This window comes from Phragmites australis, chromosome 11 (genome assembly GCF_958298935.1).
Source record: "Phragmites australis chromosome 11, lpPhrAust1.1, whole genome shotgun sequence".
In the NCBI taxonomy this organism is placed as follows: Eukaryota; Viridiplantae; Streptophyta; class Magnoliopsida; order Poales; family Poaceae; genus Phragmites; species Phragmites australis.
In genome coordinates, this window is record NC_084931.1 from 1,092,314 (window position 1) to 1,108,051 (window position 15,738).

Genomic DNA, 15,738 nt, shown 5'->3' on the forward strand with positions numbered 1-15,738 from the left:
CCCACTTATGAATACCACTTGTAGTAATGTAGCAAAATATGCACATCTAGATAATAAAGATAAGAAGTTTAAGTCATATCATATATGGAGGTAGCTTAAATGTAGAAATGAATTGACAATGATACCAATTGAAAATTTAAGATTGCATACCTCCGGGGACGTGTTGATTGCTCCATGAGACTACAAAAGATGTAACTTGCAACATATGTTAGTCTAAAAATCACAATGCATTAGATATACCCCCCAAAATGTGTGCATATAAGAATTGAATACTTGCGAGACATATACATTTGTTGTTAATAAAATGGGAAGGGTACCCTATAGATTGGATCATGATACATGAAAGATACAAATTATAAAACTAGTGTTATGAAATGAACTTACAACTAATTAACCATGTAGATTGCTTATAAGGAAAGAAACACAAGCAACCTACCATATAAAAACCTATACTAGGCATTGCAGCAAATTGAAATATACAAATGCAATCCTAGTCAAGACAAATAATTTAGATGCAAAATAAAATGAACAAATATCTAGCTACCATTTACCTCTTTTAACTTTAGATGGGAATTTGGGTATATGATGATCATAATCTTCATTGAAGTGTTCAATCTTGTAAACTTAGCTTCTTTGCTTGAATCTTTACTTCATCTTGTGAAACAATTCTCCAAATCTCAATAGCCACCTCGGACGTCAAGTCTTCTTTGGAATCCAAACCGATTGAGGCCCCTTTTTGTTAGTGATGACTTCATTGGGCACCCAAATAGGTTAGTTCCACTCCCGCCCCTTTCTCCCAACCATATACGCAACCACCTTGTTATTTTTCTTCCTTTTAAGCTTGTAGTGGTTGCTCTTAGTCTTGTTATTATAGTTAGATTTGGTGTAGAGGTTGGAGGTCTTGTTGGAGATATTCGTCACCTTCTTATTCTCATTGGTCTTCTTCTCGATTTGCTTGCATTGGAAGGACTTATGGCATTCAAAATGACACTTGAAGCATGTCATAGTGGACCCCTCTGCAAGTTTCTTCACCGTGGTAGAATGATTATCTTGATAAGGTTGGACATGATTCTTGCTCTTTAATCTGGCCAAATCCATTTTAAGCTTATCTAGTTCTTACTTGAGTTCATCATTTTCTTGTGCAATGAGGTCATTAGATGGTTCTACGAAAATATTCTCAATGCATTTCTCATTGCAAAGGGTGAGCATAATATATCTATTAAATCATCGCAAGAAGTAGAAGCATCTACCTTATGATTGAATTAAATAGAGAGGTAGATTACTTTAAAAGGACCTTAGTTTGATATTCAATGCACTCAAATTTAGCCTTAAGCTCATCATACTCATTGTTTAGCAAATTGAATTTGCTCAATAATTATTCATAATTAGAAATAAAGGTAGGATGGATATCATTAAATGCATTAAATTTCTTAAGCTCTTTTAATTATTTCTTAAAGTCCCTTTGTTGCTCATTGATCAAATCAAGAAGTTCTTGTTAAGAGGGAAAATCCTCATAAAATTCATCATCACTTATATGACTTTTCATACCTTTAGCCATAAGACACTTGTGTGATGACGACTTACGTGATGACGACCTTAAGGAAGAGCTTCTTTTGGAAGAGTGGGTGGTGAAGCTCTCATCACTTGAGCTTGGATCTTCATCTTCACTCATCTATCTTCTCATGTTTGCAAATGCTTTGGCTCTTCCCATTGTCTCCCTCTTGCTTCAGATCTTCTTCTCTTTCTTAATGTGATCAATTGTTTTGACCAAGACTTTTATGAAGATTCGATGATCAATCTTGGTATTGATCTGTTTGACGTTATTTTCCACTTAAGAGATGAGCTTGACGATTTCGGGATCTATCTCTTCATCGCTTGATATGTTTTGATCATCATCTTCATTGCTCTCTTCATCTTCATCTTCATCTCCATCATCTTCGTTTGAGCTTGACTCTTGCTCTTGCCTCCTCATCTTTACCTTTATGTGTTGGCATGTTGCTTGTTTGCTTGTGGGAGCAATGTTCTTGACTTTGGATGAAGAAGAAGCTTCTATCCCTATATTCATGGTCATCTCATGAGCGATAATTTTGTTGAGCACTTGACTTGAAGTCATCTTCTTGATGTCATTATTGTCATAGATGATGAAGACTATCAACTTGTACTTCAGAAAAAGAGCTTGAAGTATTCTTCTCACTACTTGATCATCATCAATTTGCGTCAAACCTAACATATTGATCTCATTAGCAAAAATATTCAAATGTGAGTACATGTCATTAGTATTTTTATGGGGTAGTTGTTTAATGCCATTAATCTTAGTCTCAAACACATGATATTTCTCATTGCGCATATTCTTTGTGCTTTCATGTATTTCAATGAGACTATTCCAAATATCATGTGCATTGGTGAGAGAATAAATATGATTAAATGCATCAACATATAAAGATGATAAAATGATACTTTTTAACAATGCATCTAATTGCTTTTCCTTGTTGGTGACACGCGGTCTCATCCCTTTGTCGGTGATCCTCCATACATCTAAACTTTTAGCTTGCAAATAACAAGTCATTAGAATTTTTCAATGGGAGAAGTTTGTGTTGTGAAAGTGTAAAGCACTATGGGTATCCATCACAACCCCAAATGTCATAACTCACTAGACGGTGAAGCCTAACCGATCAAGATGAGACGGGGTCTCAAATGCCACTTGGATGGCGTATCTTTGTGAAAGGTGTGACTCCCAGCTCAGATACCACTTGTAGAGGGATCGGTGACGTCCTAAGATGAGGGTGAATTAAGACACTTAAAATCTAATTGGCTCCAAATTTTTTAACCTATAACCAATCATAACAAACTACTCTAGGAAGATAAATGCGTAAAGGTAGATTGCAAGTATGTAAATGCGGAAACGTAAATAAAGTAGAGAGAGCAAACTTGATACAAGGAATTTTTATCCTGTGGTATCGATGGCATAAACACCACTCCTAGTCTATGTTGGAGCTCTACCAAGGATATACTTCCGGTCAGTACCCGATCACGACTCTTGAGCCACAAGACAACAAGGCAAGGCCTCAAGCCGGATGAGCCACCAAGCTACCAAGGCAAGATCTCACCACTGGCCTATCTGTCGGTCACTTGTCGCCGTGATCACTTTGGAGCTTGAGCCACAAAGGCAAGGGTCTTCACATCTCCGCATAATTGCCTTGCCGCTGCTCCACACCAAGTCGGAGGGTCAATAAGCTTGCTGACAAGTCAACAAGACTCCAAGGTGTGGGCGTGCCTCTTGGTACAAGCTAGGATCACTCCTTGATCCTTTCTTCAAGCTGCAACACCTAGCTACAACTCATTCTAGGCTTATAAGTCATAAACACTTTATAATCTTGTGCTTAATCACCTTAGATGATCCAACACTGGACTTTGGTGGCTTGGATGTCTTCTCAAATATGTATAAGCTTCCTCTAGACTCCATCATCATGCCACTCATTCAAATGACTAAGTGGATGGATATTTATAGCCTCAAACTCGTGCATTGGTTGTTAACCCAACGGATCAGAAAAGCTGTTAACACTGGATGATCCAGTAACAATAGAAGTACTAACACCAGATCATCCGGTAAGTACATCCTCATAAACTAGCCATTGGAACCCACTCAATTCATTGTGAACACCAGACTATCTAACGTACCTTCAAATCTAATACCGGACCTTCCGGTGAATTATTTTAGCCATGCGAGCATTTGCAGCCTCTCTGTGTAAAATATTTTGGTGCATTCATCTGGTGTTCAATCCATTTACACCGGACTATCCTAAGAGTTGAACCTTCTCTTCTTTTCTCTGGAACTGCTGCGATGCAACTATCTCTGTGATCACCGCATTATTCAATGAGTTGATCTTCATTCTTCAACTGGCTGTAAACTTCTTTGCAGAAAATACTCTGGTGAGTACAACTCGTGCACCGGACCATCCAGTGAGGTCATCTTCCTCCACCTTCATCTGGAAATGCTTCGGTGCTTCTGCCCATTTAAACACTGGACCATCCGGTGAGGCAAAACTATCTCTGGACATAAAGCTCTGGTGCGTACAATTCTTTCAATACCGGACTATCCAGTGAGTATATTTTTCTTAGAACTTATCTAATTCAACTAAACTTTATCTCGAATATGATGACTTTTTTATGTATTACATTCATGAGATCTACTAAAATGTATATTTGTAAATATATTAATCTTATTAACTATATTATCATTAATCATCAAAATCACAATCATAATCTAATAAAACTATTTTTACTACAACACTTACATAACTATTATATGTGCATTGTCTATGTTAACTAGCATACTACTTGTTTACCGTGTTATTATATACTTTTCTAAAGGGTGAACCCTAGTTTACTTCTTGTAAGGTCTTGACCGGAAGGGTAACAATGCTTGTGGCACGCTATTTAATTGCATTTTTTTTTATTGTAGCGGGTGACCAGTTCAAGTTCTTTGACACTCGTCTGACTGCAAATGCACACATCGGCTGCGTGCTTCGGTTCAAGTTCTTTCACATTCACTAGTTATTCGTTCAACACTCTGTTGGGATGATGCCCTATTCAGTTATCTGAGAATTTTTTTAGTTCAGATCACTATATCATCGCTATAAGAAACTTGAGAATACAATGTCTTATTTTCATGAATTTGTATGTATGTCTGAAAGCTACCTAGATCAATATGATGGTAGGCATATGTGCCGATTTATTTGTGAGACAACTGTGAACGCTTAGTCGTGAGCTGCTTCTAAATTTGGTGAAGAATGTACCATTATGTAACTTTGTGATTACATCGGAGCCTTTAGTGCAATGCGTCATTTTCTCTTCCCTTCAGAATTTCTTAGTTTCTATATCTTTTCTTACTTAAAAAAAATTCGCGGAAGACACAATTTTTTTGGATTGCTGGTGATTTTTTGACTTTTTTTTTTCCGAAATTTAGAGATGAGTTATAGAGTACTCCGGCTCCTTTCTTAGCATACAAGGTAATAATTTTTATCCCTATTAATTTATCTAGCCAAACAAAATACTTGATACATGAGACTAAACTCTGGTGAAGGAATTAGTGAGAGGGGATCGGGTGGTAAAGTCATCTTCAATTATTTTTCCTTTATTTTATTATTTTTTCTAATTTCTCTCACTATTCTTATTCTTTTTATTTTTTCTCATATTCGACCGCTTTCCTTCAAAGGGATTCGCAAAGGAAAATGAGAGAGTATCTCGAGGTGAAGAAAATAAACTTGAGAATCACTTCACAAAGAGATGCCGTTGGACTGCTGAAGAGAACAAAAATCACTTGGTAAAGTAAATATGACTCGCGAAAGAAATCTGTTGGAGATAGAATACACTCAATCCCCACGTAAGTTGTTTATCACATGGTTGCTTCCCACTAGGGATGTAAATGGGGACTCGATCCCTTATTCCCCGCGAGGAATTCCCCTATTTGAGAATGGGGAGGGAGAGATTTTATCTCCGCAAACTCATATGGGACGGGGATGGGAAAATGCTCCCTGTCTCTGCTCCTCGTTATATCCCTGATATCACATATATACACGTTTTTTTAATATATAAATATTATATTACGTATAGTAAATAATAAATTATAATTATTATTTTTGTCTAACCTACGATATTTAATTAATCTTATATTAATTTACTATCGTATACGTCAATAAATTACTTATTTATAATAGTACACATTGTTATATATAAAAATAATCAAATATAATTCAAATTTATATTTTTATGGGGACCCGATCACCACAAAATTTCCCGCAAAAATGTAGATAAAAAAAATCTTCTCCTAATAATTAAATAGAGATAAAAATAAAAAAATATTCCCAAACAGAGATTAGCCCTGTTGCCGTCCCTACTTTCCACAAGTCCCAAACAGGCCTTAATCGGACCAAAGCACGCGATCCAAGTTACGTTCCCGCGCAAACCCGCTAACCCGCCACGCCAGCCTACCCGGGCCGCACCCGCGAGCCCGCTCGCAGCCTTTCCCCTTCTTCCTCGGCTCTCTTCCTCTCCTCCGTCTCCTCCTCCGCACTCGGCTAGGAGGCCGACTAAAGCACATCACTTTTTACACGCCGCCCCCTCGCCCCCGCCCTATTCCCAATCCCACCTCATCCCGCGCCCGCCCGCGCCGCCCCGATCCGACGGCTCCCGCGCCCGCCACGTCTCCGTCGTCTTCCTCCCCCACCCACTATTTATCCTTCCGCCCCCGTCGCCCCCGCTCCCCTCCCCTTTCCTTCCAACCGGCGCGCTAGGGTTAGGGTTTCGACGCGTTGGCATCCGCTTCGCCTCGCCGCTGCGTCGTGATTTCTAGTGAGTTTCTCTTGCTCGCCTTTGTTCTTGGTTTCATTCGTGCTGCCGGTAGGCTGTAATGGAGTGGATTAGGGGCTAGGGTTTTAACTGGCTGCGGATTTCGTTGCCTTGCTTCCCCCCCCTGGTGTGGTGGTGTAGGTGGGAGGCCATGGCGATCGTGAGGAGCGGCGATGGCGTCAGGCTCCCGAGGCTTGACGGCGGCGGCGGGGAGGGCTCGCCGGAGGCCACGGAGGACGAGGACGAGGAGGCGTCGCGAGCCACGCTGTCTCAGGAGTCCGAGGCTGATGGCTTCTCAGGCGGCGAGGAGGAGGGAGACGAGGAGGAGAACGGAGGCGAAGGTGAGGGGCGAGAGGAGGCGGAAGAGGAGGAATCCGAGCAGGAGGAGGAGGACTCGGGGATGGGGTCGGACGAGCTGGAGGTCACGGAGCTCGGGGAGGCGGGGGCGGAGATGTGCCAGGTCAGGGACCAGAGCGTCGCCGTGCCTCTGGAGCTATACAACCTTGGCCGCCTGGGCGATGTGCTCTCGCTCGACGCGTGGAACAACCTCCTCAGCGAGGAGGAGCGGCTACGACTCGCTGCCTTGATGCCAGACATGGACCAGGAGACATTTGCACGCACCCTCGTCGAGCTCCTCGCGGGGGAGAATTTCCACTTCGGAAGCCCCCTTGCTGCCCTCTTCGACAGGCTGAAAGGTGGACTCTGTGACCCCAGGGTCGTTCTGTACCGCCGTGGCACCTGCTTTGCGGAGCGGCGCAAGCATTACTACTGGCTGCAGAGCTACCACAATTCCATGGTGCGAGGGCTGTGGGAGATCAAGGACTGCTGGAAGGGCCGTGAGGGATACAGCCTTGATGAGAGGCTGAGGGTGCTGGATGCGATGAAGGTTCAGCGGCAGCAGAAAATAGCTCTGGGTTTGGCTGGGCGGGCTGCATCAGAGACTGATTCGGAGAGCAGGGAGTCTGGGGAGCAGTTCGTAACACGGCTGAAGCCAGATAAGATGGGACTGAAGAAGGCTGGAAAGTCAGTGAAGGAAAGGTCTAGGGGGCTACTGCGCGTGGGTGTGCGAAAAGGAGTGGATGAGGAGTACATTGGAGGGTCTGGCCGCGATGCTGCAGTGACACTCTCTGAGCTTTCTCGTCAACATAATGCTTATGTCTATGATCCAAGTGTCACACATAGAGGGAAGCTTCACAGGAGCATAGATGGCCTTTGTGCGGAGGATCTAGGATATGACAGAGATTTGCCAAGAATTCGGCCTTCGAGGCCGCTGACGAAGCCAGGGAAGAAGAAGGATTTGGCTAAGAGCTACGATGGATATCTTCATGGAAACAACTACAGCGATAGCCATACCAGTTCTCCTTATTACTATGGCAGACCTGTTGCTAATCAGGGAGTTACCTTGGCAGCAGCATTTGATCCTCCGTATTTTGACACTGGAAGGAATGCAAGGCACTCAGAGAGAGACTGGGTACAAGGTGGAAAAATGGTGCAGAGTAAACCTCTAATAGGGGATGCGACACACTGGTCAGCTGGTACCCACACTGGTAACTTAGATGACTGGCAGAAAGGGCAGTCTACAGCTGATTACAGGAGCAGAAATGCTCAAGCTGTTCATGGTATGAAAGTTAAGCCCTATAAAAATATTGTGCAACAGGTTAATGATGCTCACCTTGGGTCTGACCCTAGAGGGAAGATATCACAGGTGAAGATTAAAGGTAAATCCAGTAGTCAATTTCATAGGATTAGCCAGAAGCACTCCAAGAGTGATGCTGTCTATGCTCAAAATGAGGAGTCAGAATCTGATTCATCAGAACAGTTTGAAGATGGTGGGGACGTGAAATTTCTCGAACGGAAGCCAGAGCGTCACCATTCTGGGTTTCATAGACCAGCACATGGTGCCAAAAAGTCACACAATCTTGCCAAAACGATCAAAATGAATTATCCTGCTTCTACTGCAGATTTAGAACCCTCTCAGAGCAAAGGAGTCAAAGGAAAGGTTTCAGAGACTGGTTATTTAAGTGATGTGCATGTGACAATGCCGGAGCAGATTAGTGAAGTCATTAAACCTCAAGCAGCAAGTGGTGAAAGGAAGCGGAAAGGGACAGCAAATTTGGACATGCATGGTTATGATGACTTTGAGTTGTATGAAATCAAAGAAAACGCCAATGAGTCATTCATGTCACCGGAAAATGAAAGTCTTGCCAGCAGATCAGGTCATGCGGCCCAAGATTCTAATGGTGATTTTGGTGGTAACGGAAGAGTAAAGGTGCCACTGTCAAGTTGCAGCTCTGGGTCCAAAAAACTAAAAGGAAGAGTTGAAGTTACTAGCCTGGATGAGCATGGTGAGACCGCGCCATCTGGTCCAAAGGTGGTTGAGAACAGTGGTAGCTCGAAGAAGAAAAGTAAAAAGAAGCCAGAGACCATTACAGATGCAGTTACTGTAGCAGAACCAGCTCTTGCCATACCAGAAAATGTGGTAGCAATAGAGCCTGAGAAGCCGCCCGAGAAGCCCAAGAAGAAGTATGTACCAATTACACCAACTATTCATACCGGATTTTCATTCTCTGTTGTACATCTCTTAACTGCTGTAAAGAAGGCTATGGTCAGTCCTACGGAGGATACTCCAGCAACAGCGAAGCAACCTGATGGAGAGGGGGGCAAAAAATGGTTCAACAATGAAGAGAATGGCAAAACACCTCAAGAATCAAGTGCGACAGAGCAGGCTCAACAGGTTCTTGAAGCTGCAGATGCCAGTGCTGCAGAGCCGACTGTTCCGAGCAATTCAACAGCGCTCACTGTTCAAGAACTTGTCAACCGAATTAGATCAAATCCTGGAGATCCTAGGATACTTGAAACGCAGGAGCCCCTTCAGGATTTAGTTCGAGGAGTATTGAAGGTACTGTCATCTAGAGTAGCTCCTCTAGGTGCGAAGGGCTGGAAAGTGCTAGTTGCCTACGAAAAATCAAACAAAAGTTGGTTCTGGGTTGGTCCAGTGCCTTCTGTTTCTTCAGATGGCGATCCTGATGAAGAAACTTCTGCTGAAGCATGGGGTATACCGCACAAGATGCTTGTGAAGTTGGTTGATGCATTTGCAAATTGGCTGAAAAGTGGTCAGGAAACCCTTAAGCAAATAGGATCCCTTCCACCACCTCCACCACCAAATCCTGCAAACTTGGATTTGAAGGAAAGATTCAAGGAGCTTAGAGCACAGAAAAGTCTGAACACAATAATCCCAAGCTCAGACGAAGCAAGGGTATATTTCCAGCGTGAGGAATTTTTGAGATACTCAATACCTGACAGAGCCTTTTGCTATACTGCTGCTGATGGGGAGAAGTCTATAGTTGCTCCCTTGAGAAGAGGAGGTGGAAAGCCCACAGCAAAAGCTAGGGGACATCCCATGCTCTTACCTGATCGTCCGCCACATGTCACTATCCTCTGTCTTGTAAGAGATGCTGCTGCTAGGTTGCCTGCAGGAACTGGAACAAGAGCTGATGTCTGCACACTACTCAGAGATTCACAATACCTAAACTTTGAAGAAGCCAATAAAGAGGCTGCTATTAATCAAGTCGTCAGTGGCGCTCTTGACCGCTTGCACTATGAACGCGATCCTTGTGTACTGTATGATAACGACAAAAAATTGTGGACATATCTGCACAGGGGTAGAGAGGAGGAAGATTTTGAGGATGATGGCACATCATCTACAAAAAAATGGAAGAGACCGAGGAAAGATCCCTCTGATCCTGCAGAGCCAGGTGTGGCAAACGATGATTTTGAGGATGATGGCACTGGGACCCCTTCGACGAACAATGTGAAAAAACAAAAGACAGACCATGCATATCCTACAGTGTCAGGAGAAGCTAAGGATGGGGGAGATCATGCAACTAAGAATTCATCTGCTGGTGGATTTTCTGGTGGCCTTGAAGGTGATCCTGATATTAATGTTGTTCCACCATCAAAAAATGACGAAGAAACTGGTGGAGTTGTTTATACTGATGCAATAACAGATGTTGGTGGCTCCAAACATTCAGTCGACACAACACCAGGCAGCGGGGCTGAATAAAAACAATATGGCACTCCCTGAGAACACCACCGAGGAAGTTATCAAAGTGTTAGACTAAGAGGGTCAAAAGGATTCATGAGTGTGGATGTTATATGCTACCCTGTTATGAATAATGTATCATGGTTTTCAAGTTTCAACCAGCTGGACATGTGTTGAAGCACCAGCACAGGTAATTTCTGCAGCAATTACATTCGATGCAACTCTATCCATTATTAGTGTTAGATGACTTTTATTACCAGAAATTGTTTTATTTGAGTGTTGTCTATCCTTCTGTTTACCCTGCAAGCCTTAAAATAAACTGGAAATGCTAGATAATTATATGCTACCCTGCTGTTTTTTTTTCTTTTTTTTTTTGTCAGCACTGCATCTCATTTGAGTCTGTTTTAATGGTGTACTTTCTGCTAGAGTGTATTTTCATCTTGTAGCTCATAATTCAATACTTCATGCTAAATAGATTTACGAGGCCTCGCATGTGTAATTTTATTTCTTACTGTCCACAATGATCATAATTGGTCAATAGTAGGATAACCTGTGGATCTTTTTGTTTGGGCTGATTATAGCACTTCTATGGAATTCTGGGCTTGATTTTGTCTGTGAAGACTTTTTTTAGTTGTTGGTTACATATTTTCCTTGGATGACGAGTACTAGATACTTTCACAATATTGCTTGAATTATAATATCCCATACATACAGTTAGCATCGAAGCAATATTCTTGATGTTGTAATTATATGTTCGACACCCTATCGTGCAGGATGTACTTAGTTATGGTCAGGATGCTGTAACCTACCTTCATGCAAAGATCTCTCGTTAACTTAGTTATAGTCATTAGCTGGGGACCTGGGAGTTGTTTGGAACAGTTTCAGGGGCAGCTTATCATTCAGTATATATACGTGTCTGTCGTCCTGCAAGTAGATGCTTATTTTTTTCCTGATGTTTTGTAGTAAAAACTTATCACATTGATGGTTCCAAAAAGGAAAAACTGTGCATGAAACTATATATCACGTGTGAGAAGCATATTTCTTTCTGATAACATCCACCCTCATTCTGCCCACTGTCATTTGAATAGATGTTCTAAATTTTCCATTATTTTAGTTCGTTGATTGTTTCAGCAGATATTTTGACAGATACCATGTGTTTTTGAACCATTCGATCGTACAAATCCCTTCATCCATGAATCCCCATGCTGACGGTTTCTTCTTGTTTTGCAGGGTATAAAGCGGCGGACATCTTCTTGTTGTTATTATATATTGACACCATAGCATCGCTGTATCAGGCCCCCACTCCGACAAAATCCTCTGTAGTTGAGATAGCTTGTACATTCTTGTCATAAAACGAGCTTTTGTAGTTTCTTTTTTTTTCTAGTGGTCTTGTGCTGCTGTTCTAATCTAAAGTTGTTAGCCATATGTTTTGAGTTCTGTCCGTTGATGTTTGAATGGATGTCAGAACTTGCCACGCCATATGTTAGGCATGTCACAACTGCTCAGGCGAGCATTTGTTTTGATACCATACATTTGGCGAGTCACAGTGAATGTTCTGCTATTCTATGAGCGAAGACGGAGGTTCCAATTAACGATCAACATGGAAACAATGAATGCACGTTTTTTTTTACACAGTTACGCCACCTTTTGTTCCTTGCAACCATTTGTGGAGCTTGATGGAAAAACTAGAGGGCCAATTTACCATGGTAGGTAACAAGTGTTAATTTAACAAGGGAATCATTGTTACAGTTTATAATTATATAAGTATTAGAGATTGATGTTGCAAGCCAAGGAACAGCACATAGAGCACCAACCCAACCAAACTTGGACCCGGTATCACACTAGAACACATAGACTAATACAAGCATCCGACGAACGAAGAACTGCCATTGGTACATACAGCACAAATAACATACAACACTATGCTAGACTAACGACACTGAAGAACACCTATTTCCGACTCCGCTGTCAGAGCACCGTCTCCCAGAAATAGACCGAGAAGGATTGCTGGGGTCTCGAACAGAACGTATATAGTCATTTAACTTGATGCTGATATACCTAAGAGGAGATGCTGCTGCTCAGCTTGGGGATGCTTCGACAGATCGACTCACGACCTTGATATGTAGTGAAGGTGATATGTATTAAGGTAATTATAGAGATGATTGTATCCCATATTTATATTTATATATTTCTGAATAATGTGTTATTTCAATAATGACTATCATTTATTTTGATTGGCAAGTATGTGACTTATTCATGAAATTCTTTATTTACCATGATGTTATTTTTAGTCGATCTTTGATTGCATATCATTATGATAATATATAAGACCAGCACATGTATTGATTGATGATCACGTTTTATGAATTATAGGTATAAAGGTCAATAATGTGAACATTTATGTTAGAGAATATAATGTTGGATAGACTTACCTTGAGATATTGTTAGGATTGTTATTATGATGTGTCATCAGTTATTATTTCAAATGGTGTATCTGCAAGATCCTTAGATCTGAGATCGTTATTGATTCCTAGAATGTGTAGTGACATACTTTGGGGCTGCCAAACGCTATTCCGTAGCTAGGTAGTCATAAAGGTAGTTTTTGGGTTTGTCATGAAATATATTGTGGGGTGTGAGCGATCAAGATGGAATTTACTCCTCCTTGATAACATGAGAGATATCTCTGGGCCCCTTGAGGTACGTGGATTGAGAAAGTACATGATCATGCCAATATAATTAAAGAGTCGATCATAATGAATCCACTACTTGATCGAGTGAATGGTCGAGCTATCCCAAAAGTGACACGTATCTCGCCTTGAGCTTGACTGGTATCGTGAGGCAAAGGGACTGGTGCATATATATATCAAGGTTCATCCGATATGATATTTTGTGTATACTCTGGAGTCAAGATATCATGTTAGGGACATCTATTGATTTCGGTTTGGAAAAGGTTTTCGAGTCATAGTCGTATGTACATGAACCTAATGGGTCACACATTTAATGGGTTGGAACAAAACATGCGAATTGGATTCGTATATGGGTTTGATTGGATTGTGATCCATGAGGTATTAGAGTCCTAAATGGCTACCAACATGGGAGCCTATTAGCGATCTCTATATAAGAAGAGGCGTGGGGTGAGGCGTGCAGAGGTTAAGCCATTCCGAAACACTAGGCGTAGCCTTCCACACGATCTTCCAAAACCCTAGTCATGCATGAGGTGCTAGCATATCGGCGCTCAGCGTTTCTACCCAGTACGTGTGGATACCGTAGAGGTGTTGCTGCTATTGCGACGCTGATCTTCTCGATGAGTTAATCGCGACGTGTTTAGGACTGGTCGTGAAGCACAACACGACCACTCAGATCTGGTCGGAGTGCATAATACGACCACTCGGATCTGGTTGGATAGCATGACACGACTACTTAGAACTTGATCGAGGTTGCGACAGACCTGATTAGGAGCTGGTCGAGGAGTAGGACCACCTGCTCGGAGTTAGGCGAGGAGAGTGACCATCTGCGCGGGGCTGGTCGCGGTTCTGATCAAGAAGCTGTTCAAGAAGTTTTACGCGCACGATGTTAGATCGGTCTACTCCAACTCTTCTTCCGCTGCACTGCGCGTCGAGTGGTAACGATTTATGATCTCCTACTAGCATGATTTTCTGAGTGAATGCGATAGAAAACTTTTGTTTTAGGCTAGCGTAGCCTACATGTTTCCCAACATGTAGCATGGAAACCATCTCAGCCAGTGGCGGAGCTCTGCCTCTGGCAAGACCCGGGCCAACAATTAAGTGCCTAAACCATCCAAACTAGGTTGCATACTAATATGTAACAAAAAATAAAGCAAAAAGTGTACAATTTAGATAGTACTTCAACTTCATGCTTATACGGTACAACGAACTATTGAACTACATAAAAACATGTAATGATACAAAAATAATTACCTAATTAATGAGTACTTCGTTCATCCGAGCTTCTCATGTGTTCATCAACAATAGCATGTGAAACTGAACTTACAATTACAAGTTGTATATGTAAAAAATCAGGATGCAAAATTATAATTAATTAATGAACAAAAAAATAGTAATCAAGAATGCAACATACCACTAGCACTTATTGGAGGTAATCGAGGTAGGTTTTTTTATACGACTCTTTAGTTCTTGAAAATGGTATAAAATATCTTCATCTTTGATGCTTGCAAAAGTATCTCGCTCAACAAACCATCCTATGATTTAACCACTCATTCGACATCTTAATCCTCAATTCAGTCTTGATAATTTTCATAGCTGAGAAGGCTCTTTCAATCGTGGCGGTTGCAACAAGCAAAATCAAATCCAATTCGATGAGGCAATAAACCAATGGAAAAATATTGTGTCTGTCAGATTGAACCATCTTAATAGCAAGATTAACAAGGTCATGACAACTTGTGAAACTAGGATCATCTCTCACATCAACAACGAATATGTCAAGTTGGTCCATAAGGACTAGAATGTTATATTGGGAAAAGTCGGCAGCATAATCTTAACCAATTCTAATAATTTACCTTTATCATAGTTGGCAAAAGAGTTCTTTGGATCTAGACAAGCAATGCATCTCAATAATTGAGTAGATCTTTTAGCAAAGAGATTGTTTAATTCCACAATAATTTGATCATGCACCACATTAAAGATTTCATATTTGAAGTGACGATAGTAAGTTACCAACTATCCAGCACGACCCCTAGCAGTTATTGTATCCTCTATATTTGGTATAATGATGTGATGCAAGAGACAAAAGGTTTTTACCTCCTTAAATAGGTCATCTCAACAATTCTCTCGTATTTCATTAATTTTCTACAAAGTGGTCCCAATCAAACCTACTACACGAACAATATTCTGGTCTTTTCTTTACAAGCATTGTGATAAATCATCAGTTATACAAATAATCTGATCATAAGACGCAATATAAGCACAAATTCAAAACACTCCATTTGTTTTAACAAACCCGAAGCCATGTATTTCTTTCCCCATTGGAAGCGTCATCAGCCACATTCTCTAATACCTCTAGAACTGCATCCCACATGAGAATAATAAGATACAATGTTTTATGGTGTGAGCCCCATCGAATATCCCCGGGTCATGCAAGGTTGGTTTCTTAGTTTTTCCCTCTCCTTGAAAAAATATCACCATTGTCCAATTGACTCACAAGATTCTCATGGTGTTGTTGAGCCAATTGATCTCTTCTCTTGCAAGAAGCATTAACGGTGTTCACAATCAAAGTGAATATGTGAAAAAAAATCAAAGACAGAAGAGCAAAACTTAGCAACTGAAACAACCACTAATTGCAACTGGTGTACAAAGCAATGTATATAAAAA

The 15,738-nt window shown here is 41.3% G+C and overlaps 1 protein-coding gene across 1 annotated transcript; it reads left to right on the plus strand.

The window, feature by feature from the left end:
- Positions 1–6,056: 6,056 nt before the first annotated feature.
- On the plus strand, positions 6,057–11,982 carry LOC133885672 (uncharacterized). Its single transcript, XM_062325410.1, has 3 exons — positions 6,057–6,351; positions 6,490–10,580; positions 11,621–11,982. The coding sequence occupies exon 2, from the start codon at positions 6,500–6,502 to the stop codon at positions 10,409–10,411; it is 3,912 nt and encodes a 1,303-aa protein (XP_062181394.1). The 5' UTR covers positions 6,057–6,351; positions 6,490–6,499; the 3' UTR covers positions 10,412–10,580; positions 11,621–11,982.
- Positions 11,983–15,738: the final 3,756 nt, after the last annotated feature.